At 41.0% G+C, this 24,846-nt stretch overlaps 2 protein-coding genes across 11 annotated transcripts; one reads left to right on the top strand and one right to left on the bottom strand.

Annotated features, from left to right (window-relative positions):
* Positions 1-224: 224 nt before the first annotated feature.
* Positions 225-16,657, bottom strand: bcas1 (brain enriched myelin associated protein 1). Of its 10 annotated transcripts, none has more exons than XM_083656733.1 (16): positions 16,571-16,657; positions 16,347-16,388; positions 15,859-15,940; positions 13,466-13,830; positions 8,643-8,822; positions 7,535-7,594; positions 6,999-7,052; positions 5,953-6,162; positions 5,366-5,443; positions 4,926-4,964; positions 4,601-4,666; positions 4,251-4,292; positions 3,719-3,757; positions 3,270-3,392; positions 2,481-2,693; positions 225-1,429 (listed from the first exon to the last, which is right to left on the bottom strand). In XM_083656733.1, exons 2-16 carry the CDS (start codon positions 16,368-16,370, stop codon positions 1,352-1,354), a joined length of 1,653 nt encoding a protein of 550 aa, XP_083512859.1. In that variant the 5' UTR covers positions 16,371-16,388; positions 16,571-16,657; the 3' UTR covers positions 225-1,351. The 10 variants fall into 10 exon arrangements, with proteins under 10 accessions (XP_083512859.1, XP_083512858.1, XP_083512857.1 ...); XM_083656732.1 differs by having other exon boundaries at positions 4,251-4,304; XM_083656731.1 differs by having other exon boundaries at positions 3,270-3,389; positions 4,926-4,991.
* A 2,120-nt stretch (positions 16,658-18,777) lies between these two features.
* On the top strand, positions 18,778-22,487 carry pfdn4 (prefoldin subunit 4). Its single transcript, XM_083657244.1, has 4 exons — positions 18,778-18,833; positions 19,281-19,388; positions 19,767-19,907; positions 21,849-22,487. The coding sequence occupies exons 1-4, from the start codon at positions 18,807-18,809 to the stop codon at positions 21,978-21,980; spliced, it is 408 nt and encodes a 135-aa protein (XP_083513370.1). The 5' UTR covers positions 18,778-18,806; the 3' UTR covers positions 21,981-22,487.
* Positions 22,488-24,846: the final 2,359 nt, after the last annotated feature.

Genomic DNA, 24,846 nt, shown 5'->3' on the forward strand with positions numbered 1-24,846 from the left:
TCATTGGAGTGGATTCAGCCCGTGTGAAAACAATGTGGAAGTCAACGTTTCAAAGTTGGCACCTCACCTCAGACACAATGTGTGTAAGCACTTCAGTTGTCAGTTTTTGCCAAACTTGTTGAGTCATGCCTTTTTCACGTCTGTTGCAACACCTGGTGATTCATTGAGGTTTCCATAGAAGCTTTCCCAACAACACCAGTTAACACTGATGAACAGCAGAACTACTGAACATGTTTATTGTCTTTAAGAGAGCTGGACTTACACAAATATTACTTCTCACAAACAAAAGCGATGTTAATTGCATAGATATGGCACAGACACAAAATGACTATAATACCAAACGACTTTCATTAAAAGACATGACTCAAAGTGGTGCGATCAAATTAAAAGCGAATCAGCTGTGATGTAGGACATAAACAGGACACATTTGCACAAGAACATTTTTTGCCATGCCGGATGCATTTTGTTATCTCTAACATGAATACATGCAAATTCCCCACAGAACTGTCAAGATTGTGATTTACCCCAGGATGAGCACAGCATGTCTGTTAGCCACATGCTATGCACTGTAGGCTATATGCTTATAGTATAAAGTAAAAAAAAAAAAATGTGGATATATATAAACATGCTTTTCTATATCATCCATATTACCTCTCACAACGTCTAAGGACAGATCTATTTGCTGTTGAATTAATTTCAGTGTCATGTTTTTTTAAGTACCTTTCCCCATACATTATCATTTTGCATTCACCTCTGAATTGCCACAAGACAAGTGCATTACGTTCCTTGGCTTGAACTGAGAATATATATATATATATATATATATATATATATATATATATATATATATATATATACTTGGATATATATGAGCCTATATGTTTTTAAATGCTTCATTCTGACAAATTCATAACTAAAAGCAAAGCTCCATAATAGTGCATTAGACCATAAGATATGTTAAAGTGCAAGAATAATAGCCACAGGGAGGTCACATTTAACAGCGGTCTATAGAAAAGGTTTCACACTCATATTGTTGTATACTTCGATATACCCAAAAATATATATCTCAACAACCTCGCGATCGAGTAGCCCCTTTGACTATTTCAAGCACCATTCGGTCAACCACCTGCACGGCACTGTTCCTCTTCCTCAAAACTGATGCTCACTTGCTTGTATCCTTCCAATCACCTTCCTTTTTACATAGTGTAACCACCAATCAGATCATAGAAAATTGTAGTTAAAGTAATTCAAAGTTCATGGGGGGGGGGGGGGGGGGGGTTGAAGTGGGAAATTGGATGAGGCGTGGGGGTGAAAACAGGAGTGTTGTTGTCAGTGTTGTTTTGGGCCTTCTTCATTTGGCCTTCTCAGCTGCCGTAGCAGTGGCTGCCTCTGTTTGGACCCCGGCGTCTGTGGAGTGACGCTTCTGACCCTGCAAGTGCAAATATATCATGAGTGTCTCTCACATGGATTATTTATTTATAGGATTATTCATGGGCCGTTTCTTGTACTTGACATTTCACCCACAATAAAGTCATAAATAGAGGGTGTTTTTAGTTGTGCTGGTGTGATCTGACTTCCTCAAATGCCTCATTCACAGTGCTACTGTATGTAGGAAACAGCTTACTTGCTTACGTCACAACTCTTTTCCCAATAGTTTCTCTCCATGAGACTTTGGGCCATGCTACCAACCCCCCCCACCCCCCACCCCCAACCCCACACACACACACACACACACACACACACACACACACACACACACACACACACACACACACACACACACACACACACGGTCCAAAATTAGCACTAGCCACCAGCTAAATGCTGGTAAAATATGCAAGTGACGTGGGTAGATTTGCTTCACTTGCCAGTAAAAAAACAAACAAACTATGGTAATCTATTGAGTGCATGGTCAAATTTGACACATTTGGCTGGTGAACAAAAAAGTTTATTTTGGACCCTGTGCACACAGACAGACAGACAGACAGACAGACAGACAGACAGACACACAGACAGACAGACACACAGACAGACACACAGATGCACGCATACACACAATTTGATCATCAGATTTAAAATAAGCTGTTTTGAACATTTTTGAGAAGTTGTCCTCTGAATCAAAGGACTTAATGTCAAATTCATTAACTATGAGTAATCCAAACCAAATGAATCGGTGCAAAGTTATTCACAGGTTTTGGTGGAGTGTGCGCAAGATTATGTGCAAAAATCAATCAGCTTTGTTTAGCAGTGAAGTATGCCTTTATAGGTCACATGGCGGCAGCCCTCATAGAGAGAGCACTAATGAGTTACTGATGCCATCTAGTGGAGAGGAAAGCAAACAACATATTGCAATACAGCAGGGCCATGGCATAATCATGCAAATTTAGAGTTGTATATATTATGTCTTCTAGGAAATTGTACTTTATTTCTACTTCAATAGGAGTGTATTTGTCAGTCAGATGTTCAGATGTTCAGCCTACCAGATTTTTAAAGAACGAGTGGATGGAGTTCCTCTTCTCCAGTTTCCTGGGCACGTTGGCTCCATCATCTCCACTTTTCTCCACTGAAGCTGCTTTGTTCTCTACAGGGGCCTCCGCTGACTTGGCTGCAGCTTTTGGCTCCTCCTTGGCTTTCACCGCCTGGCCTGCTTCTCCTGCAGGGGGCGCCGCAGTCTCCTTCTTGGGCTCAGCAGCCTGAGAGAGTTATGATGGAATATAATCAAAAAACTCCAGAGGATCCAGAGACAGCATCATTACATAACCACATATATTTTTTGCAATGGACACTTTAAGATGGCATACGATTAGACATTTAAAGCGCCATTATTAAGATGTAAATCTGCTGTTAGGAAATAATCAAGAGTCACTCTCTTAGTGTTTGCAACATTATGAGTGAGGTTATGATTATAAACAGATAACAGACGTGGAAAAATACTTCAGGCAAAAAGCTGTTTTGGAGCATGTTTTAAACATCAAACATCAAAAAGATGTAAATAAAGTAGCAATACCAGATGAGCTCATTGAAATCACTCTGGTTAATAATTAATGTTCGTTCGGTTAATTTCTCTGTATTTACCACTCCAGTAGTTTTCTTGAGGAGCCGAACTCCACTTGTGGAGGCCGCCTGGACTTTTGTAGTCATTTGGTTTAACAGTACCTCAAATTCACATTGCCACGTTAATTTGTTACTTTCTATTTCATAATTTCTTTGTAAAAAAAATTACAATTGGTAGATCACATTTGAAAGGCTTAAAGTGAACAGGTCCTTACTTTAGGCTTGAGGAAAGAGAGGAGAGATGATTTTGAGGATGGCTTCTTCTCTTCCTGAACTGGTGGCGGTGGCTCTGGCTTGGCAGCAGCCTCTAGGGTGCTGGTCTTTGAGGGGTCCACCTTCTTGATCAGAACAACAGAGAGGAGAATAGCATCACAAACTAGTTACAATCAAAGGTCAAAGGTCACACTGGTCAAAACGACCGGTGTGAAGCGGATAGAGTGGAGTAGAGCAAGACCTGCCACCTGTCTGAAAGGAGAGAGGAGACGTGCAAAAACAGCACAGCAGACTGGAGAAGCTGTGAGAAAGGACAGATCCCAATGAGAAGAAAGACAACCCCTCTCCATCATGCAGAGCAGCAGAATGAAGACGAGCTCCTAATAAGAAAGGATGGTGATGTTTCAGTGTCTCAAAGGGAGATTTCAGGATTTGTTCCCCTCTGATTTACCTGAACTTCTACAACTGGCTCTGGCACCTCCTCCACTGTCTGCAGGAGAGGAACAGTCATTTGTATTCGGATCAGTCCAAATGCAGCGGAACATATTAAATGCAATAAGTCAGTTGTGACGTCTGTCGGTTATGATGGAAATTGTAGAACACATTAATTGATGCAGTGTCATGCAATGTGAGTGAATGAATGAATGAATGAATGAAACAATCAATTAATCAACATATTGAGAATAGCTGGGATTGTGAATGTGATATTTCTTATATTTACTGTGAATTTTAATAGAAAAGCATTGGCGAGATTGACACCTGCCACCTGAGATGTTTGTTTTTTCTCAGTAAGACCTGGAGAGAAAAGTTCTGCTCCTTAAAGACATCTTACTGAGGAATAATGTGGAGGACAGGCTTTGCAAAATGGCCGTCGTCATGTCAGAGGTCCCTGTAGATCTGTAGAAGATCACGCACTTCCTGCCTGACAAAGATGAAACACTATAGAAGTATAAAATATACTTCACGTCTCTCTGCTGATTTACCTGGACTTCTACTATTGGCTGTGGCGCCTCCTCCACTGTCTCCTGGAGAGCAAGCTTTATTTTGAAAATGCAAATTAAGCAGAACACATGGAAATGCTGCAATTCACAACATATGGGTTATTACGGTCACTTGGAATATATTGTATAATTGATGTGATGTGATGTAATGTGCAGTTTGTGTTGACTCATTTAACCCAGATGATGACCTATAGAGGAGAAAAATGTCCTACCACTGCATTGAGAGGATGCTGAGTTAATTTTCAAGTTCTGTACTGGCTGTTTTTGGGCCTTTACTGTACATAAAACCCTCCCTGAAAAAGATGAAAACCCAAAGACTAACGTTAATTTACCTGGACTTCTACAACGGGCTGTGGCACCTCATCCATTGCGTCCTCCAGAGTAAAACTGTCTTTATTCTAAACAGATGCAAATGTTAATTCAGCCACAGACATGATTTAATGAGTGATAGTCGTGATGCTGGCAAAGTGATATTGCTTGTTTACTCAGAGGATGGATCAGGTGAAAATCAGAGCTATAGCCTATAGAGAAAACATTACTGAGACATCTTCTGAGGAACATTTGAAGTCCTTCAATCAGAAGATCAACGAAACATTCCCTGAAAAAGATGAAATGCCCAGATTGAGCTATACTCATTAGTTATACTCGTTAATTTACCTGGACTTCTACCACTGGCTGTGGCGCTTCCTCGATTTTCTGTGGGAGAGTGGAGGCATTCTTATTCTGAGCCAATGAGGTAGAAAGCAAAAATGTCCTGAAAACCTCAAAAATGTCACGCATTTATGAGATACTTCATTTGTTATCATGGCACTGTGAATAACATCATGGAACAGCGATGAATCGTTAATGTTTGTCGAATGTGGTAGAAACGATGCTACATGATGCTGCCAATTTGAGCCCTTCATAGCACGTAAACCGACTTAAACAGGGTAGCCTATATATGACCTCATGTAGAACTGCTGTAGGAAGGGATTTTTTTACAAACAGCAGTTTGTGCAGTTTCTGCCACCTTCAGATACATTTTTGTTAGATGACATTAATGAGAGGATGAGCCATGGTCAATTCAATTAAGATAAGATATTGGTTTTCTACCGTACCACTGCTGCAGTCTTGCTCGGGGCTTTGGCTCCACTTGTTGAGGTACCGACTTTGGACACCTTGACACCTAGAAGTGCCTCAAATTCACATTTGTCGCAAACAATGTGTTATAATCTGACACACTGTGTAGAATGTATAGAGAGCCAAAGTGGAACGTCACTTCCTGCTTCAGCACTGTACCAGAGATTTTCATCCGCCATTTATTTTCCCATAGACATTTCGTAAAAGGCGTATAAAAATAGTTTTACTTGTTCAAACCAAACGGTTCAGATATATTTAGAAACAGGCGTGATCGCATAACATTTCACTCAGACCAAAATATTTAAAAAGAAAATATTGTTTCGATGTGGTTTTGGTCTGAGTGAAATGTTCTATGGTCTCTCCCGATTCTAAATATAGCTGAACCGTTTTTATAAGCATTTTACGAAATGTCTATGGGAAAATAAATTGCGGATGAAAATCTCTGGTACAGTGCTGAAGCAGGAAGTGACGTTCCACTTTGGCTCTCTATTCACTTAAAATCTAGATCCCGTAACATAGTGATTTTTTATTTTCATTTTGCTACCATCAATTCTACTTTAGTTACCTTTGAACGGAAGAGTTTGCTCAGTGTGTCTTTGGCAGACTTGCCCTTTGCCCCCTCAGGCGCCTTGGCAGCTTTGGGTTCGTCTTTTGGTGTGGCTTTGACAGCTTTCGCTGGCTCTCCTTTCATTTCCATTTTTGGTGGTTCTGGAGGAGGGGGTGGTGGGATGGACATTCCTTTGGGTGCTGCAGGTGGATCAGATACTTGTGCAACCTGTTCAGGAGAGAGGGCCCGTGTCGACCCAAAGAAATGGAGTACAAACCAGAACAAATTGTCCACTCAGTCATCATCAGAACAATCAATCAATTTGATGATAACTTAATGAGAATTTTAGATGAAGTATGTTATGTTGTCATAAAAGCAGGGCAGTGATTAATTCAGTTCAATTCGGGAATACGTTTTTCTTTAAAACTCAACTTGAAAATGAGGAGGTGAAACTTAGAACTTATTAGAAGAAATCATTTGGAATGGAGGATTGACATGAACTGAAGTTTCTGTTTACCTTCTGGGTAGCACATTACATCTTGGTAACAACATGGTAATAGGGGGTAATAGTGTGATAATAAATAGGTAATACCATGTAATTACCATGTATAACCAGTTAATAGCTTGGTATTAACACTGGCGGGTGCGGGCCACTATCAGGGGCGGCAGATTGCTAGCTGGTGTTAGCTGTTAGCTAAGTGTTTCCAGTTAATCCCTATACGTCTGGAGATGTTTGGTTTAATCTAATATTACCATGGAATTAAATGTCCCCATTATTACCTTTTGTTTCTGACTCTGTTAGCCTATTACATAAATTTAAATCTAATTATCCAGATATACCCATTGTTAATACCATGTTAATTACATGGTATTACATATGACTTCTTTATTATCACAGTATTACCCCCATATTACCATGTTGTTACTGAGCTCTAACGTAAAGTGCTACTACATTTTGTACTGAATTGGAAGTGAATTGACCCCAACCCTGTATAAAAAAATACATGCCTTTATTAGTACTCATAATGGTATGCAAATTATAATGTAAGAGGCAATGTGCTCACAGTAGTGGTAGTAGTAGTAGTAGTAGTAGCTGCTGGTTGCGTCTCCTTCTGGGACTATTTGGTAACAAAACAAAGCAAAAATTAAATAAAGGAAGCCGTTATGGTGAAAGTTAAAAGTGGCCGGTTTAAAATCAAATATAAAAATCTAATAATTGGCTCGCAGTATTCTTTTCAGGCCGTGAGCAGAAAAAGGATGCCAGCTACAGCAACCTACTGAAACTGCCTCCGGTCACCACTAAACCTTATACTGTACATCCAACTCCTACAATGACTGAATTCTCTTCTCAGAGACTTTTCCAATCAGTAGCAGTTTTATTATTAATATGATTAATAATAATAATAATAATAATAATAATAATAATAATAATAATAATAATAATAATAATAATAATAATAATAATAATAATAATAATAATATTCAGAGAATATCAAAACCTTTCGAGACCAACACAGTGGTATTTGGTATAAACTGCTATACAGGACTGGGCGTTTCACATGTTTGACATGTATATGATGTTTCAGGAACAGGTGATCACCTGATCTTTTGTAGCATCAGGAGCAGCTGTTTCCTTTTTGGATGTTTTAGTGGGAGTCACCTGCGTAACAAGGGAAGGAAAAGGTAAGGGGTCTTCACTTCATCTCGTGGTGCTCGACAAAATAATAAGAAAACAAACTAAACGCCTAAAAACTTTGAATGTTAAATAATGTAAGCATTGCAGAGCATTATGTTGTTGTTGTATACAGTGAAGCTGCAATATAAGACATTCAGCATTAAAATGGATAATGGTTGATGTAGTAATAGAAACGGCAGAATAATGATTTGGATGAAACAGATGCCTTTCAGTAACGCAGAGACATAGGCCATTCTGAGAGGGCACACTGCAGGGCCCTGACACTGGGGGCCCTGACAGAGCACATAGTACATGCGCTGTCATTGTGACGGCCATTGTGCTCCGGAGATGGCGTAGGCCTGCCCTCGCCACTGTCTTCACAAATCTCCAACCTCCAATCGCACAGGCCTCCCTTGTGAGCTCACACTATGGCTGGAACAATGCGCCACCACATTCCCGCATGTTCAAAGACTTGATTAGCATGGTGGCTGGGGGGCAATGGCTAACTCTTTAAAGAGGCAAGAATCCAAAGGAAGCCATGATGAAGAGGAAAACAACAATAGATCTTTGTTGTAGTCTTTCCATCAGGCACTGTCACCATCGCACAGATTTTTTTTTTATGGATGCTTCTACTGTCCTTAAGCTCCCTTTTACACTTCACATAGAATATGGAGGATCCAAATCCAAATCCATCTGATTTCAAGAATCAAGTTCCCTGTTAGATTCCTCTCATATTTGACCTCCAGTTTATCAGAAAAAGTAAGGCTGATGACCCAAGATTACGCATGGATTCGATCATAAATAAATTTCATTTACATTTAAGCAATTGAATGGTTTGCCTTCAAAAAATATTTAGAATGAACTAATTGTATTCATCTTATGGCACTTTTGATAACATCAATTTCAATATTTTCAATTTTGTCACGCAGCGATCACTGTCTAATTCCACTACCGAAGGGATGATACATATCAAGTCAATTATGCAAGTTAGCCACCGGTCAGCAATTTAATTGACTTGAAATGTTTCACTTACCAGTGTTTTGAAGAAGTTCATAACTGATTTCTCTTCTGTGTGACTGTCCTCTTGGCTTTCCACAGGTTGATTGTTTTCTATGTCAGTCTCCTCGGTTGTTGCTTCCTCTGGACTAGGGTCGAGAGTCACACTTTCTGGCTCCTTCAATGATTCTGAATCTTGCTTTGTGTCAGCGGTCTCCTATACACCACCACAAAGAATTAGCCGTTGAGAATATGTCGGAGCAGTGGAGCTGATATGCGAGCAGCGAGTGTGTTAATCGCAGCATTGAGATGGGAGCACAATTCCAACCATGCCTCTGCCTACTCGGGGCATTGTCAACAATCACCCTTTTATTAATGTCTGTGTCCCCCCCCCCACACTCATTGATATTCAACAATGTCCAAGAGTTATGCTCTGAGAAATGTCAGGAAAATCAAATACCTTGCTGTGTCGGATGGTGAGTATCTTTATTGGTCAAACCTGATTTTATTTTATAGTGATTCTTTTCAGATTTTGCTTCAGTGCAGTAATGTGATTTGATTGTTTTGGCCTGGTTAAAATCACCAGATGTGACAACCCCCCCCCCCCCCCTCTCTCTTTCAAATTAAGACATCCAATTAACAGTTGAAGAGATGATTTATTTTCCCATTTTAACTTGACACAAAGTCATTATGATATGAGTTCATCTATCACTCACAATTGACCACCAGGATGCAATTAACTGGATGCTAAAATAACATTAGTAACACAAGGAACAGAAAAAGTCAAAACCTCACATTTTCAAGATGAACTCAGTGTTTTTAATTTTGATTGAAAAATGTTACAGTTCTTTACAATGTCATCATTGTGTTGATGATATGTACAAACAGGCATTAAAATGCATTAAAAGAACAGGAATAATTTAACAATGACCTTTAATTGCAATTACTTACAATTAATAATTGCACAATTACCACTTCATACAATAAAACACATGGCACTTTAAGAGGTAGATGAGCATTTTACAAAAGCAATATCTGGCCAATCCCTTCAACGTCTTACTGCTTTGCTTCCTTCGGAGCCACTTTAATTTGAACAATATTGCCGTATTCCATTGAAAACATCTCAATCGTTGCGATATGCTGATTCTTCCAAAACAGTGTAACATGCTGACTGCAACCTGATGAGTGAAGCTGCCGCCTTGTCCTGCTCGTCCTCAGCTGTAGCAACGCTGATGGCCTCAAGATCTGTATCAACACACTCTGCCACGCCTCCAAACTTTGACTCTTCTTCAGGAGCATTGGCACTCTCCTCCACAGGCTCATCTGAAGTGGTAGCAGTGGATTCCTCAATGTTCTCCTCCTCTACTGCAGCTGCAACATCCTCTGTAATGACAATTTCTTCAACACCGCACTTTAGGGGTCACCTTATTTTCTTCAGTGACATCCTCTTCCACCGACTGGTCAGCAGTGATGGCACACGAGTCAGATCCCTCATCTGGTGACGCATCCTCACATGGATCATCATTTTTCTCTTCCAAGACAGTCTCATCAATAGCTTCCTCCTCCACATCTTCAGGTACCTCTGTATTACCCTCTAAAACAGCCTCAGTAACTGCATCAATGCAATCTGCCACCTTTCCAAACACCGACTCTTCTTCAGGAGGGTTGACCCTCTCTTCCTTCGGCTCATCTGGAGTGGTAGCAGTGGATTCTTCAATGTTCTCCTCCTCTACGGAAGCTGCAACATAATGAAACATCAGTTTCATTATCTCTTCCATGATTTCACCTTCATGTGCCTGCGCCGCTTCAGGTTTTGGTTCTTCTTCAGGAAGGGTAATGATCTCTTCCACAAGCTCTTCAGAAGTAACAGGGCTGGGCTCAGTTGGGTCAATGGTTTCCATGATTTCCACAACAACCACAGATGCATCATCCAACAGTACTTCAACAGCACTAATGTTCTCCTCCATGGGCTCCTCAGGAACTGAAAGGCTGGCTTCAGGTTCCTCTATGGCTTCGAACGACTGGTCAGCAGTGATGGCACACGAGTCAGATCCCTCATCTGGTGATGCATCTTCACATGCATCATCATTTTTCTCTTCCAAGACAGTCTCATCAATAGCTTCCTCCTCCACATTTTCAGGTACCTCTGTATTACCCTCTAAAACAGCCTCAGTAACTGCATCAATGGCACTCTGCCACCTCTCCAAACACCGACTCTTCTTCAGGAGCATTGACACTCCACAGGCTCATCATCTCCCGAAACACCAGTTTCATATAGGATCGGTACAGTACTTCAACATCGCTAATGTTCTCCTCCATGGGCTCCTCAGGAACTGAAAGGCTGGCTTCAGGTTCCTCTATGACTTCGAACGACTGGTCAGCAGTGATGACACACGAGTCAGATCCCTCATCTGGTGATGCATCTTCAGAAGTAACAGGGCTGGGCTCAGTTGGGTCAATGGTTTCCATGATTTCCACAACAACCACATATTCATCATCCAACAGTACTTCAACAACACTAATGTTCTCCTCCATGGGCTCCTCAGGAACTGAAAGGCTGGCTTCAGGTTCCTCTATGGCTTCGAACGACTGGTCAGCAGTGATGGCACACGAGTCAGATCCCTCATCTGGTGACACATCCTCACATGGATCATAATTTTTCTCTTCCAAGACAGTCTCATCAATAGCTTCCTCCTCCACATTTTCAGGTACCTCTGTATTACCCTCTAAAACAGCCTCAGTAACTGCATCAATGCACTCTGCCACCTCTCCAAACACCGACTCTTCTTCAGGAGCATTGACACTCCACAGGCTCATCATCTCCCGAAACACCAGTTTCATATAGGATCGGTACAGTACTTCAACATCGCTAATGTTCTCCTCCATGGGCTCCTCAGGAACTGAAAGGCTGGCTTCAGGTTCCTCTATGGCTTCGAACGACTGGTCAGCAGTGATGGCACACGAGTCAGATCCCTCATCTGGTGATGCATCTTCACATGCATCATCATTTTTCTCTTCCAAGACAGTCTCATCAATAGCTTCCTCCTCCACATCTTCAGGTACCTCTGTATTACCCTCTAAAACAGCCTCAGTAACTGCATCAATGCACTCTGCCACCTCTCCAAACACCGACTCTTCTTCAGGAGCATTGACACTCCACATGCTCATCATCTCCCGAAACACCAGTTTCATATATGATCGGTACAGTACTTCAACATCGCTAATGTTCTCCTCCATGGGCTCCTCAGGAACTGAAAGGCTGGCTTCAGGTTCCTCTATGGCTTCCACCGACTGGTCAGCAGTGATGGCACACGAGTCAGATCTCTCATCTGTGTCTTCATCAATACTTTCTGACACCGCATCAGAATCATCTGAAAAAGCCTGAATGGCTGCCTCCATTATCTCTTCAGCAATGGTCTCATCTTGGTGTGGGATAACACTCTCTTCTGCAGGCTCCTCTGGAAGTAGTATGAAGCTCCATTCATCTTCTCCAGAAAGTGGCATATAAAAGGGTCCATCAGGAGGAGTAAAACTATCTTCAGGAGTTTCCTGTGTGGCAGGCTCAATTTCTTCTTCTATGTGTACCTCAATCACCACTTCAGTATTGTTGGTGGTTGCATCATCATCATCATCACTTTCAGTTTGCGTTGAACTATCAGCTTCCGTTGTTTCATCCGTCTGTTTCGCCATTTCAGCTTGGTGATGTGGAGTTTCAGATTCCTCGTGTTGCTTGATGATGTCCATGGTGGTATATACTTCTTCTTCTCCACTTGAACTTGACTCCTTCATCATGAAAATCAACATTCTTGTTTAAATAAAATGCAGTTTTTGTTTCTGGATTACATAACCATGGGCTTAGTCATGAATCAAATTTTTAATTAAACTGTTTCATCATTGCACACATGATTTGATTATCTTTGCGATATTTTATAATGCGATTGATCAATGCACTGACAGGGTCAACAATTTGACGTGAATCTAATATTCAATTCAATTCTACTTTATTCTCCACAATGTAGAAATTCGTCTTTGACTTCACAGGTTTGTTTTTGTTTGAGCACATAAAAGTCACAGTACATGCAACAAACAACAGAATACACAATACATACAACAAACAGAATACACAATACATACAACCGAGAACAGAAATATGCACAGTACATACACCCTTTTCACAGGAACTGTTTTGAGGTGGTAAAGTAGTAAAGCAGGTGTAACTAATACCATTAATGAGGGTACCATTCCAATTAGGTGTTCCAGTGTCAGGGCTCTCTTTAATGTTATTGGTTACAAGTGTAGCGGTAGATTCCCTGCCTACCAACACAAGGGTCACAGGTTCGCGCCCCGTGTTACCGTCCATCCATACAGGCACGATTGGCTGTGTCTGCGTGTGGGAAGCCGCATTGAGGGTATTTGTCCTGGTCGCTGCACTAGCGCCTCCTCTGGTCGGTCGGGGCGCCTGTTCAGGGTGGAAGGGAACTGGTGGGACTAGCGTGATCCTCCCTCGTGCTACAGTACCTCCTGCCATTGAAGCTCCCTGCTGTCATGTGAAAACAAGCGGCTGGCAACTGCGCATGTGCCGGAGGAAGCATGGTGCTAGTCTACGGCTCTCCCCAGATCGGCAGAGGGTGGAGCAGTGACCCGGGGAGCAGAGGGAAAATTGGCCAAGTACAATTTGGGAGAAAATGCGGGAAAATCTGATAATAAAAATAATAATAATAAAAAATATGTATATATTGGTTACACCTGCTTTCCTTTCTGCTTTACCACCTCAAAACAGTTGCTGTGAAAAGGACCCAATAAGACTGTCGAAAGGAGATGATAGGAAAACATGAAAATGAACAAGAGACTTGTACTTACAGGCTGTGGATCAGTGGCAGGAGGACTTGCATCCAGTTGATCTTCATTTGAGCTCTCCTTTTCTTGAACACTCTCCTCACTTTTTGGAGATTCTGTTTTCATTTTGAATATTTTCCCAAAAAGACTAACTTTGACTTTTTCCTCTTTGGTTTCTTTGACCTCTTCCTTTTCGGTGGTGGAGACGGAGTCAGGGCTATCGTTGGTTTCCTTGACCTCTTCCTTTTCGGTGGTGGAGTCAGGGCTTTCAGAAATAGCTGGAGCTTCATCATTTTGACAATCCGACTCGATTACCACAAAATCAACTGAGTTTGTGAAAGAGTTGGACACAGGCGTGCCATTTTGCTGGACAGCTGTCTCACTGGTAACTGCAAATAAGAAATAAAGACATTATCATTATTATATGATCAGTAACCTTCGGCCATGTTCTCACTTGGACCAGACAGCGGAATATAATTAATTAAAATAATTTCTATATGAAGTGTCTGTGGCATTGATTAATCTTATTTATCAATAATTTAGGTGATATTGCATTACGAAAACAGTTCCCAACTGATATCACTGCGATAGAGAAATCCATACAGTTTTTAGAGCCTGGAATGTTAAAGGGACAACTCACCCTAAAATCCAATATACATGCATTTCCTCTCACCTCAGTAGTGCTATTTATTATCCATCGTTTTGGGATAGTTGCCTGAGTTTTGGAGATATCGACCGCAGAGTTTCTGCCTTCTCTCCAATACAATGGAACTGGATGGCACTCGGCTTGTGGTGCTCGAAGCACCAAAAAAATACATCGGAAAAACTCAACAGCATTGTCTCTTTCCAGAAATCATGACCTGGTTACTTCAAGATAATGCACAGACTTTGTTGTGAGCAGTTTCATGTAAAATACATTTGAAAAACCATTTTCTTTTGCAGTCTCATGTAGGAACTAACTAGCAGCTAGCGGCTGTAGTTCGGTCAAAAGAAAATAGTTCCTCCATATAACTGCTCATAACAAGGTCTGTGGATTATCTTGAGTAACCGGGTCATGATTTCTGGAAAGAGACATTGCTGTTGAGTTTATCAAATGTATTTCTTTGGCACTTTGAGCACCGCAAGCCGAGTGCCATCCAGTTCCATTGTATTGGAGAGAAGGCAGACAACTCTGCGGCCGATATCTCCTAAACTCAGGCAACTAACACAAAACGATATAGATGGATAAATAGCACTACAGGTGAGAGGGAATATAATGTATTTTGGATTTTAGGGTGAACTGTTCCTTTATTCTCTTCACAAGGAACATTATACATCATCATACTATGACATGTTCCATGAGGTAAACATGGGCTAGTCAGTTCTGGAAAGAGCTTTAACAGTCAAAGATCAATATTAACTCTTAGGCACACTCAGGTACCCTGGGAATCCTACAACATTGTTAATGCGGTGAGAAAGACTACACCATGACAGATCAAATAGCTACACCGCTTGTCCATGTCTGAGGCTACGCGGCTACGCCTATCTGTTTACATTGTTAGACTCAATACCAAATACAGCTGGGAGTTTACTGTGTTTACAAAGCATTATCAGAGTCCAGCTCAGAGTAATCCCTATACATTTGGTGACGGACATATCAATTCATTGTGTCTGGAAAAGAAAAACGAAAAAACATCCTTAAGAGTTGGTTCAACTCTGCGATTGTTATGAATAATTGGCTGCCACTAGTGTGCACTGTGGGTGACATTTTAGTGAGCCTCGGTCAGCTTGTACATACAGGAGCGTCACCCCATTGACCTTGCATTCATTTTATTTTTGATCAACTTTCCAGAGCTACTATGAGGAACAGCAGGGATTGTGCTGAGAAAGAACTCTACAGTACCAATCAAAAAAATCATTAGTAAGTAGAAAATAGGGCCAGACTTTAAAAAATGATGTGAACTATCCCTTTAATGACTGTTTGGCCTATAACTAAACACCGGAACCAGTTTACTTTTGGCACTTTTGCTTTTGACAGTTTAAACACTCAAAACCAGGAACAGTAATATCCCTCCGCAGCAACATGTAGCACCTATGCCCATGTATACAATCCCCCCGCCAAAACAAAAACACACACACACACACACACGCACGCACGCACGCACGCACGCACGCACGCACGCACGCACGCACGCACACACACACACACACACACACACACACACACACACACACACACACACACACACACACACACACACACACACACACAATCACTAGAAGGAATAGCAAATAATCATCTTCAGATTTCAGAGATTTTTAGAACAATGTAGCACTGAAGGAACAATTGTATCTGTACCCTGTTTTCTATTTCTGTTATGTTCATCATGTCTTACTGTCATTTATAAGAAAAGAAAAAAAATGAAAGCCAGACTCACCATCAATCTCCAAGCCATTGGATGTGATGTTTACAGAATGGCCATTCACACCATTTTCATGCTTCTCAAGAGTTTGCTCATTCTATGAAAAACACAGAAATGTTATGCCAGATCTACAGAAGTTAGTTTAAAAAATATATACAATATTATATATATATATATATATATATATATATATATATATATATATATATATATATATATATATATATATATAATATTGTATATATATATACAATATATATTATATATATTTTATATATATATACTATATATATATATATATATATATATATATATATATATATATATTATATATATATATATATATATATTATATACATACATACATACACACACACACACACACACACACACACACACACACACACACACACACACACACACACACACACACACACACACACACACACACACACACACACACACACACACACACACACACACACACACACACATAATTTTACCTTTGTGGAAGGCTGGTTCCCCATTTTTGTCCCAGTCAAGACCTACAAAAGTAAGCAACAAGGTCCATTTAGTTAGTGTTGCATGATGGGAAAACAAAAACATCAACAATGCCCCACTCCCCCTTTGAGCAATTAGCTGATAAAATAACTTGCACAAATATTCCCATTTATGTTTTGTCATTGTCTAAACTTGGACAGCATTCAAACAAAGTGTAATATCTTACCTTGTGTCTCCTCTGTAAGTGAACAAGCTATATCCTCTCCTGAAGGAAAACTGTGGCGAGCGACTGTGTCTGCCAAAGAGATGATGGACTCTCCCAGCTACCTGCCCAACTGTGTATATATAGTCAGCAGTACTTTGTGTGTGCTTAAAAATGGGTGGGACCGTTTTTAAGTCATTGATTGGCTTTGCTGACTAGCCCATCATCCCAAGATGAGTAACAGCACTCTGAATAAAAGCATCTGTGATTCACTCATGCTCTCGCAGATCTGATCTCACAGATCAGATCTGATCTCACAGTGAATTCTATGAAAATAACCGCATGAGATCATGATGAGATTGAAGGCTACAGTCTGATCAAGCAGAATGTGATAAGGCAACACAGAACTTCCCTTTTATTGACGAATGTGGCTGAGACTAAACAGGATGTATGTAAAGGATATCCATAGCTCAGGTGATCCACTTGGTTATTATGCTTGGCTTGACACTTATTATAAACTGCTGAAAATGAATAGATGCATCTGTACAACTTTAGGCTATATTAAGATATTAACCAGGTCACACTTTTTTTTTTATTGAAGAGAAACTTTAAGCATTTTATGATCATCTCATGTATTCTCATTTCTCATTGATGCTATATCTTTCTTTTAAGTTTGCTGATAAATTTGCTGATAAGCCTACATGCCCTGAAATATCCACTCTATTGCTTTAGTGCCTTATTTATTCATCTATCCTTTAATCTTCAATTTATTTGATGAAAAAAGTGGTTTGATTTGCTTACTGAAAAGGCAACAGAGACAGACAGCCAGACAGATAGACAGAGAGCTCTCTGTCTGGCTTGATCAATTGTGATAATAAATTAGATGCCGTTGCCTTTTCAGTCTGAAATCACTTGTCCTCAGAGACTTCCACATCACGTTCAGATGTCTTTGGCCTTCATCAGGGGATTTGTCAATGCATCACACATCAGAGAGGCTGACACAGATCAAAGGCCCACTGATTGTATCAACTGATTTCCTTGTTGCAGTTTTTCATCTTCCTCCTCTTTCTGTTCTTCCCATTAATTGTTCTTGTGAGTAAATGTGACAAGATTATGCCAGCTGTGGACGACATTAACAAAAACAATGTTGACTACTTTGCTTAATCATCCCTAAAGATACCAAATCCACTGTAAAATTAACTTAATAAAATTAACCCAAACACAAGGTGTGTGTCTGTGTCTGTGTCTGTGTCTGTGTCTGTGTCTGTGTCTGTGTCTGTGTCTGTGTCTGTGTCTGTGTCTGTGTGTGTCTGTGTGTGTGTGTGTAGTTTACCATGGATTGATGCAAACAAAGGATATGTTAAAAAAGAAGAAGATTGTTGATGTATTCCATTTTCACATATGAACATAGGCATAAGAACTGTAGCCTAGCTGTTCACTGTATTTGTTATGACAAAACTTGGAATCCATGAAAACAATGTCCCATTGTAGCCTATAGGCTGCATACTTAGGTGGGAGTTGGATTCCCCTGGTTGTACGCACTTTTGACTCCATGCAAGGCATGATGGGACACAGCCAAGAGAACTGAAACAACCTCGTTTCAATAGTTTACATTGTTAGGGTTAGAAGAACAACTCAACATATTTCAATTCAAGATTTCCCACATGTTTGCTGGGCTATTATAGAGAGTAGCCACAGCCTAGCCTTGCAGATTTACTGTCTTTGTTTCCGTCGATTGCATTAGATTCCTATGCACCTTCAGCATGAAAATCTGAATAATGTCTCTAGCTTGAGATGCATTCAGTAAATATTTGAACTTGGGTGCAGTTCTGTTTGCTGTGGGAATGTTTACAGAGGAAGAGTTCCGGTTAATCTAATCACGAGTTTGAGTTATTGAAAAGGCATCGGTCTGAGGGTACATCATACAGTGAATTAGCTGAATTCTCACTTATCGTGAAATTGATTAAATTTCTCAGGCTAATGTGTGTGTGTGTGTGTGTGTGTGTGTGTGTGTGTGGATTTCTGAGGGCCTTAACTTGAATGCCTTGCCTATTCCTTTTAAGTAAATAACAGTTTTCCTTTAAACTGAATTGAATGACGAAACACCAGCCAAAATGTGTTTTTAATTGGACAAAACGGACAAAATGATGTTTTCTTTTTATTTCTTCACAGTTGTACTCTGGGTTATCCATGCCGCTAGGTGGCAGTAACAGTTAGACTGGTCAGGTGGTGCACCCGCTCTCAAGTCGAGGAAGCAAAGATGGCAGCCACCATGAAGGCGACTGTAGTAAGTTTAAACTGAATGAATAATATGTAACGCTGTATTGAAAGGCTTTCGTGGCCGGTTCGTCTGCAAACATAGAACAAAAAAGCGGACGGGCTTATAAGAAAGTCACAATAATATCTGCTAATGGTATTTTAAATGTAGCCACACCCTCGTGCATGTCAACGATATTAGCCAGCTAACGCTAGCTAGCTAACAACAAGCTAACACGCTAGTCCTCCTTAGGTTAGCCTGCCAGCCTTTTCATGATGATGATGGTGGTGGTGGTGGTGGTGCATGCTGCTGATGCTAACCAAGCTTGTGAGGGGCGTGATGGTGACAGATGCCATGACAAGGCCAGCGGTCAAGCTATCTGGATAGCTATGCTAATCTCCACTCAACGAAATAAACGGGCAGATGTGCCTTGCTGGGCTTGGCTAATAATAGACTTCCCTTCTCTCCCACTTGCAGGCAGTTGAAGATGTCAATGTCACTTTCGCGGACCAGCAGAAGATAAATAAATTCGCAAGGAACACGAGTCGAATGACAGAACTCAAAGATGAAATAGAGGCAAAGAAAGTAAGAGCTGTGACCTGTGTTGTGTGACTTCACTCTGGTGTTTATGTCATAACGTTCAACAAGACAAGACAATGTGAATAATAGGATCATTGTCAAACCTTGAAAAGTTTGGGAATTGCACACAAAGTCTGCAAACGTTTGGAGAGAGAAACAAATCTGTCAAAATACACTTGATTATACATGTTCTGTGATGTCATCTGACTGTTTATCATTTTGGGAAGTTTGAATGATCAGCTCTAGGGGGACATCACCTAGTTTCAGTCATACTACCCAAGCACTATTGGGATAATATAGGACTGATGACATTAGTGTGGTGTGGTATTGATTGTTGACAGAACTGAAACACTGTAAGAATCTGCTAATTGTCTCTTTATTCAGAAATCCCTCCAGAACCTGCAGGATGCCAGTGATGACCTCATGATGTTCGATGACGACTCTATGTTGATCCCTTATCAAATTGGTGACGTCTTTATCAGCCACAGCCAGGAAGAGACACAAGAGATGCTGGACGCTGCCAAGGTGGGCCTGCTCGCTTATGTAGAGATATCTTCTTTGTCTTAAGACTCTCAGGAAAATAGTTTTTAAGATTAAGCAGGACAGACAAACTCTGTCTTTATTTGTCACAGATGTCACATGTACACATTGATGACAGTAAATAAAACAACAGTCGGCATCAGACAACATAAGTAATTAATTGTTTATAACAATGAATGCCATGTGCAGGAGTAGCTCTGAAGGTTGCACAGCACTTTCGGCTCCCAATGCTTATACATTTCTTAACGCGCAAACATTTGACATACATTGTGTGGTCTGATTTATTTAGCTCAGAGCATGGAACTTTTCCTCCTCAAATTCAGGGTTTTCCTCATAAAGTTCTATTTTGTGGCAGGCTGCAGCATTAAAACATATTCCATCCGCTGTATCCAAACAAAACAGAATTAACAGTGACAAGCGGTCCCAAAGCAGTTCATGAAGACTGTGCCGTGCGAGCGGACCTCAGCACTGCTCTCAGTTGGCTGAGGCTTGAGCTATTGTGGCAGAAGGCATTGTTTAGCTGAATGGCGGTCGGCACAAATGAGCGCTTGAAGTCCTCCTTGGTACACCTCAGGGAGAAGAGCTGTACTTATTGAATTGGAGGTATTGTCCAGAAGATGGCGGCCATATCCTTCTCTCTGCCACCAGTGCCTGGGTGCCTGCCTTTTATACCTTGATGCTGCCTCCTCCACACACAACAGCAGAGTAGAGCTGCAATGATTGATCGATTCGTCGATCGACAGAAAATTAATCAATGACTATTTTGATAACGGATTAATTGTTTTGAGTAATTTTTAAGAAAAAAGGTCAACAATTTCAGATTCCAGCTTCTTAAATGTGAACATTTTCAGGTTTCTTTACTCCTCCATGTAAACCGAATATCTTTGGGTTGTGGACAAAACAAGACATTTGAGGATGTCGTCATGGGTTTTGAGAAACGCTGATCCACATTTTTCACCATTTTCTGAGATTTCATAGACCAAACAACTATTCGGTTAATTGAGAAAATAATCGATAATGAAAATAATCGCCACCTAATGGGTCTGTAAAATAGCTTTTACACATTCAACATCCACCATACTTTCACAGGAGATGGATCTGGCTTTGATCCACGTCCCACCGTCAAAAAACGCAATTGACGACAATCGTCGTCATTGGCACTCTACGTTAGTATTCGAATTGACGACGATTGTCGTCATTGGCACTCAATGAGTTAAGAATGTGTTTTTGATGACACATCTGGAAATACTCTTTCATGAACTGGCTTCCATAGATTCCTTTTGATCCCGTTGTTTACCAAAATAGCAGTTGTTTGAGAAATAGCAGTGATTGTCAGATAGTTTGAGATTTCTATCTTCTTCTTTTTTTTTTTTTTTTTATATTTCCCCCCCGATTTTGTATCCCATTTTTATCCCCCATTAGTGCTAATTTTAATTTATTTATCCTGGTTGCTGCTCCACCCTCTGCCAATCTGGGGAGAGCCGAAACTGGCTCCATGCTTCCTCCGAGACATGGGCAGTAGCCAGCCGCTTCTTTTCACCTGACAGGGGAAGCTTCACCGGTAGGACATAGCACGTGGGAGGATCACGCTATTCCAACGAGTTCCCCTCCCTCCGAACAGGCGCCCCTAATGACCAGAGGAGGCACCACATCAGCGACCAGGATATTGCATGTTTTTGATTGGGGTTCCTATATGAAGGAAACCCCCAGGGGGCATGGGGAGAACATGCAAACTCCACACAGAAAGGCCCTTTTGACGACCCCACCCGGGCGGCGGGCACTCGAGGACATGCGGACGGGCACGCACTCCTTCAGCGTCCCAGGCGGGAATCGAACCCAGGACCTTCTAGCTGTGAGCGCTTACCACTGCACCACCATGCCCCCTGAGATTTCTATCTTCCAACTCCCATGTTCTTTATCCTACAGGAAGCACTAGAGCAGGAGGTCAAGAACCTTGACGGACGAGTGGCCGCAATCCAGCAAGTGTTGGGGGATCTGAAGGTCCAGCTCTACGCCAAGTTTGGCAACAACATCAACCTGGAGGCAGAGGAGAGCTGAGAGGTGAAATGGACACTGACAGCTGTCTCAACATGGACGTTTTCATGCAGCTCTCATATCAGATTTACAGGAAGCTGCCAAAGCCAGAACATCAGTAAGGCTCTGCATGAATGGACTAGACTCGCAGCATCTGGCTCATGTTTTCATTTATATTTGTTTGCGCAGAACATGTACGTGTTTTCATCTTGGGTTTGGCACAAAAATGCAGAAGGACAACAAAGATAATAGTTTGGAGATTGAATAAATGCACACGATTTCCCAATCTATTTTAATTGGTCACTTGTTTAATGTTCGTGTGTTTTATCTAAGGCTAAAACTAGCTTGAGTAAAATAAATTCACTGGAAAAAGTTGTGTATTCTTTTGACCTGCACCAAGAGCAAATTTGGCATTCTAAACCGTTCTCACCGAGAGCCAGTTTAATTCGCCAAGAACAGGTCGTTGCCATGAATAAGAATTTGTTCTTAATGACTTGCCTGGTTCAATAAATAAAGTAAAGATGATTTTGTCATAAGTATTCAACCCCTTTGCAGTGACACATTGAGTTCAGGTGCATCCCACTTATTTTCAGTGTGTCAATACAACTTGATAGGAGCCCATCTGTGGCCAACTCATTTAGTTGGACATGATTTAGAATGAAATGCATATATCCCCATATAAACGCATGTAAGATCAGAAACTCAAGAAGTCCAAGGGACTGTCTGGAGATGTTCCAGACAGTCAGAAATGTAATCAGACTGAAAATTTCATCAGACAGAAATGTAATCATGTGCTGGGAAAGACGGAACTCGCCATTCAAAACAATGAGAGCGGATGTGAATTTTGTAAATAAACAAGACACATACAGTATGTGGTCTGAGCTTCGGTTTTTAGCCCGAATAATAGAAAAGACCCCACTGATTCATAACAGGTCTAAAGTCATGTTATAGTAGTTGGGCGCACTTAGGCCATGTTCAGACTAGGAGCGTGACTGGAGTCACTGGACGCTCCAAGTCTGATTTGTGTCACTTGTCCCAAACCACATATGGAGGTAGTTTCCAGTCTGCTTCAAATGTGCTTTGGACTGATGTGTCTTCAGTGCGGACGCGCAGATCCATCAAATCTGATTTGAACGTCACTCACAACGCGACACACTACGTCATATCCAGGCGACAAAAGGTGCTGTTATTATTTCACGCGTGCGTTCATTACCATAGCAACCCATGCAGATAGGCTGTTGAGGTCTGGACACACAGATCCGACTTGAAAACCAGATTTGTGGCAGTGCGGACACGCTCCCAAATCAGATTTGGGAAACCAATCAAGATAATGATGATTAATGACTTTATCAGTAAATCGGATTTGCCTGTAATGTGAACATGGCCTCAGTGACAAGCAAGACAACAGTAAAACGGACAGGTTTTTGAATTGAGTTTGGCATCAGTGGGCGTAACCCATAAGAGAGCGAGCCCTGATCCCCCCAGTAAAAACAGCGAAGGTAACTCCAGAGTCTCCCTACGTATTGAGCGGTTTCATACAAAACTAAACACAAACTGCACAAAGAAGAATCACGTGTACTTAATGGCACAATTCAAACGGGATCAAAAAATTATTGTCTCGGCCGTTCACCATCACTCATGATGACATGACTCCGGTGACTGACTCAATTTGAGAATCTTAAAAGCCAATAACATTGTTGACAATGAACCTATTACATTAGGGCATACAATATCCACTAATTAATTTTTTGGTCAGTTAACAAATTCAGTTATGTAGTTTAGCATGAAGATGATAATTTTCTCATTTATAATAGAAAGTATGAAATGCAGCACACATTTGAAAATGAATCCCCCCCCCGCCCTTAGATATGGAGATGACAATTGGATGGTAATGTTTAGAAATAGGAAATTATGATAAATTCAAGCCGTGCTCTCCTCTGTCATTTCCATCAAGTATATTGTCCTCGCCCTGCTGCCCTGCAGCGCACAGAGCTGTGGCTCATTGAGGTGCTGTAGCGAAGGTCAGGAACACTTCGACTGAATACTCTTTTCATGTTCTCTGAATATCCTGAAGAGCTACAGATCTAATGTCGTGTTTTGAAAGTGTCCACTGAGACTTTTTTTTAAATGACAAGCCGCCAGAATGGAAAGTAAGAGGCGTGATCGCAATATCTGATGAGTTTGAAATAGATCAGCAGTCACGACTATTCTCCCAGCAGAATAACTCAAGCTATCGTATAAGAAGTTGCCTACAGGAGGGATAGAGCAAAGTGATCTGAACCTTCAGCTACTGTATATGCTGAGTTCAGCTTGGTGCAACACAGTGTAGGAATTTTAGCCAGGGGCAAGGGGAAAAAATGCCCCCAAGAAATCTCAGAATGCCCCTAAAAACCATGATCATGGGGCAAAAATGGCCCCCAATATTTTGATAATTTTAATTTCATTCGATTCATTTAATTTCCATCTCTGACACACACTCAGCACCTGCAAGCTGGTTGCCAGAAGACAACGATGAAGAACACACTCACACAAACAGTGCTGTTGTTCACACTACGCTTTAGCAACTTTATGCACTAATTACTATTTTTCAAAGTGCCCCCAAAAGTTTGTAAATGACCCCAGTTTTTAGACAGTCGGGGCAAAAGTTGCTCCCATAAATATTTTTTAAATTTCCTACAGTGGTGCAACAGTCATTTTGCAGCCTTAGACCTAAAACAGACCTGGGTCAAATAGTAACTAACGCAGCTTAACAAACAATTAAGACATTCTCAGGCAATTTGTCAATCATATAACAGTATACTAATTTGACTTTCAAATAGGTACTAAATCATTCTTACACTCATTACGTTGCCCTGTGGCAGGTTCACCCATGCGGTGAAGTGCTAATAAT

The sequence above is a fragment of the Poromitra crassiceps genome, assembly GCF_964638095.1.
Source record: "Poromitra crassiceps genome assembly, chromosome: 20".
Lineage (NCBI taxonomy): Eukaryota > Metazoa > Chordata > Actinopteri > Beryciformes > Melamphaidae > Poromitra > Poromitra crassiceps.

What these genes read in the sequence shown, in the direction of transcription:
- bcas1 (XM_083656727.1), bottom strand. Translation starts at nt 16,370, where the DNA reads ATGGGGAACCAGCCTTCCACAAAG. An exon ending in CTGATGCTACAAAAGATCAG is followed by an intron (nt 7,053 to 7,534) that starts GTGATCACCTGT and finishes GTTACCAAATAG; the next exon opens with TCCCAGAAGGAGACGCAACC. An exon ending in AGCCAGTGGTAGAAGTCCAG is followed by an intron (nt 4,667 to 4,925) that starts GTAAATTAACGA and finishes GCATCTGTTTAG; the next exon opens with AATAAAGACAGTTTTACTCT.
- pfdn4 (XM_083657244.1), top strand. Translation starts at nt 18,807, where the DNA reads ATGGCAGCCACCATGAAGGCGACTGTA. An exon ending in CCACCATGAAGGCGACTGTA is followed by an intron (nt 18,834 to 19,280) that starts GTAAGTTTAAAC and finishes TCCCACTTGCAG; the next exon opens with GCAGTTGAAGATGTCAATGT. An exon ending in ATGAAATAGAGGCAAAGAAA is followed by an intron (nt 19,389 to 19,766) that starts GTAAGAGCTGTG and finishes CTCTTTATTCAG; the next exon opens with AAATCCCTCCAGAACCTGCA.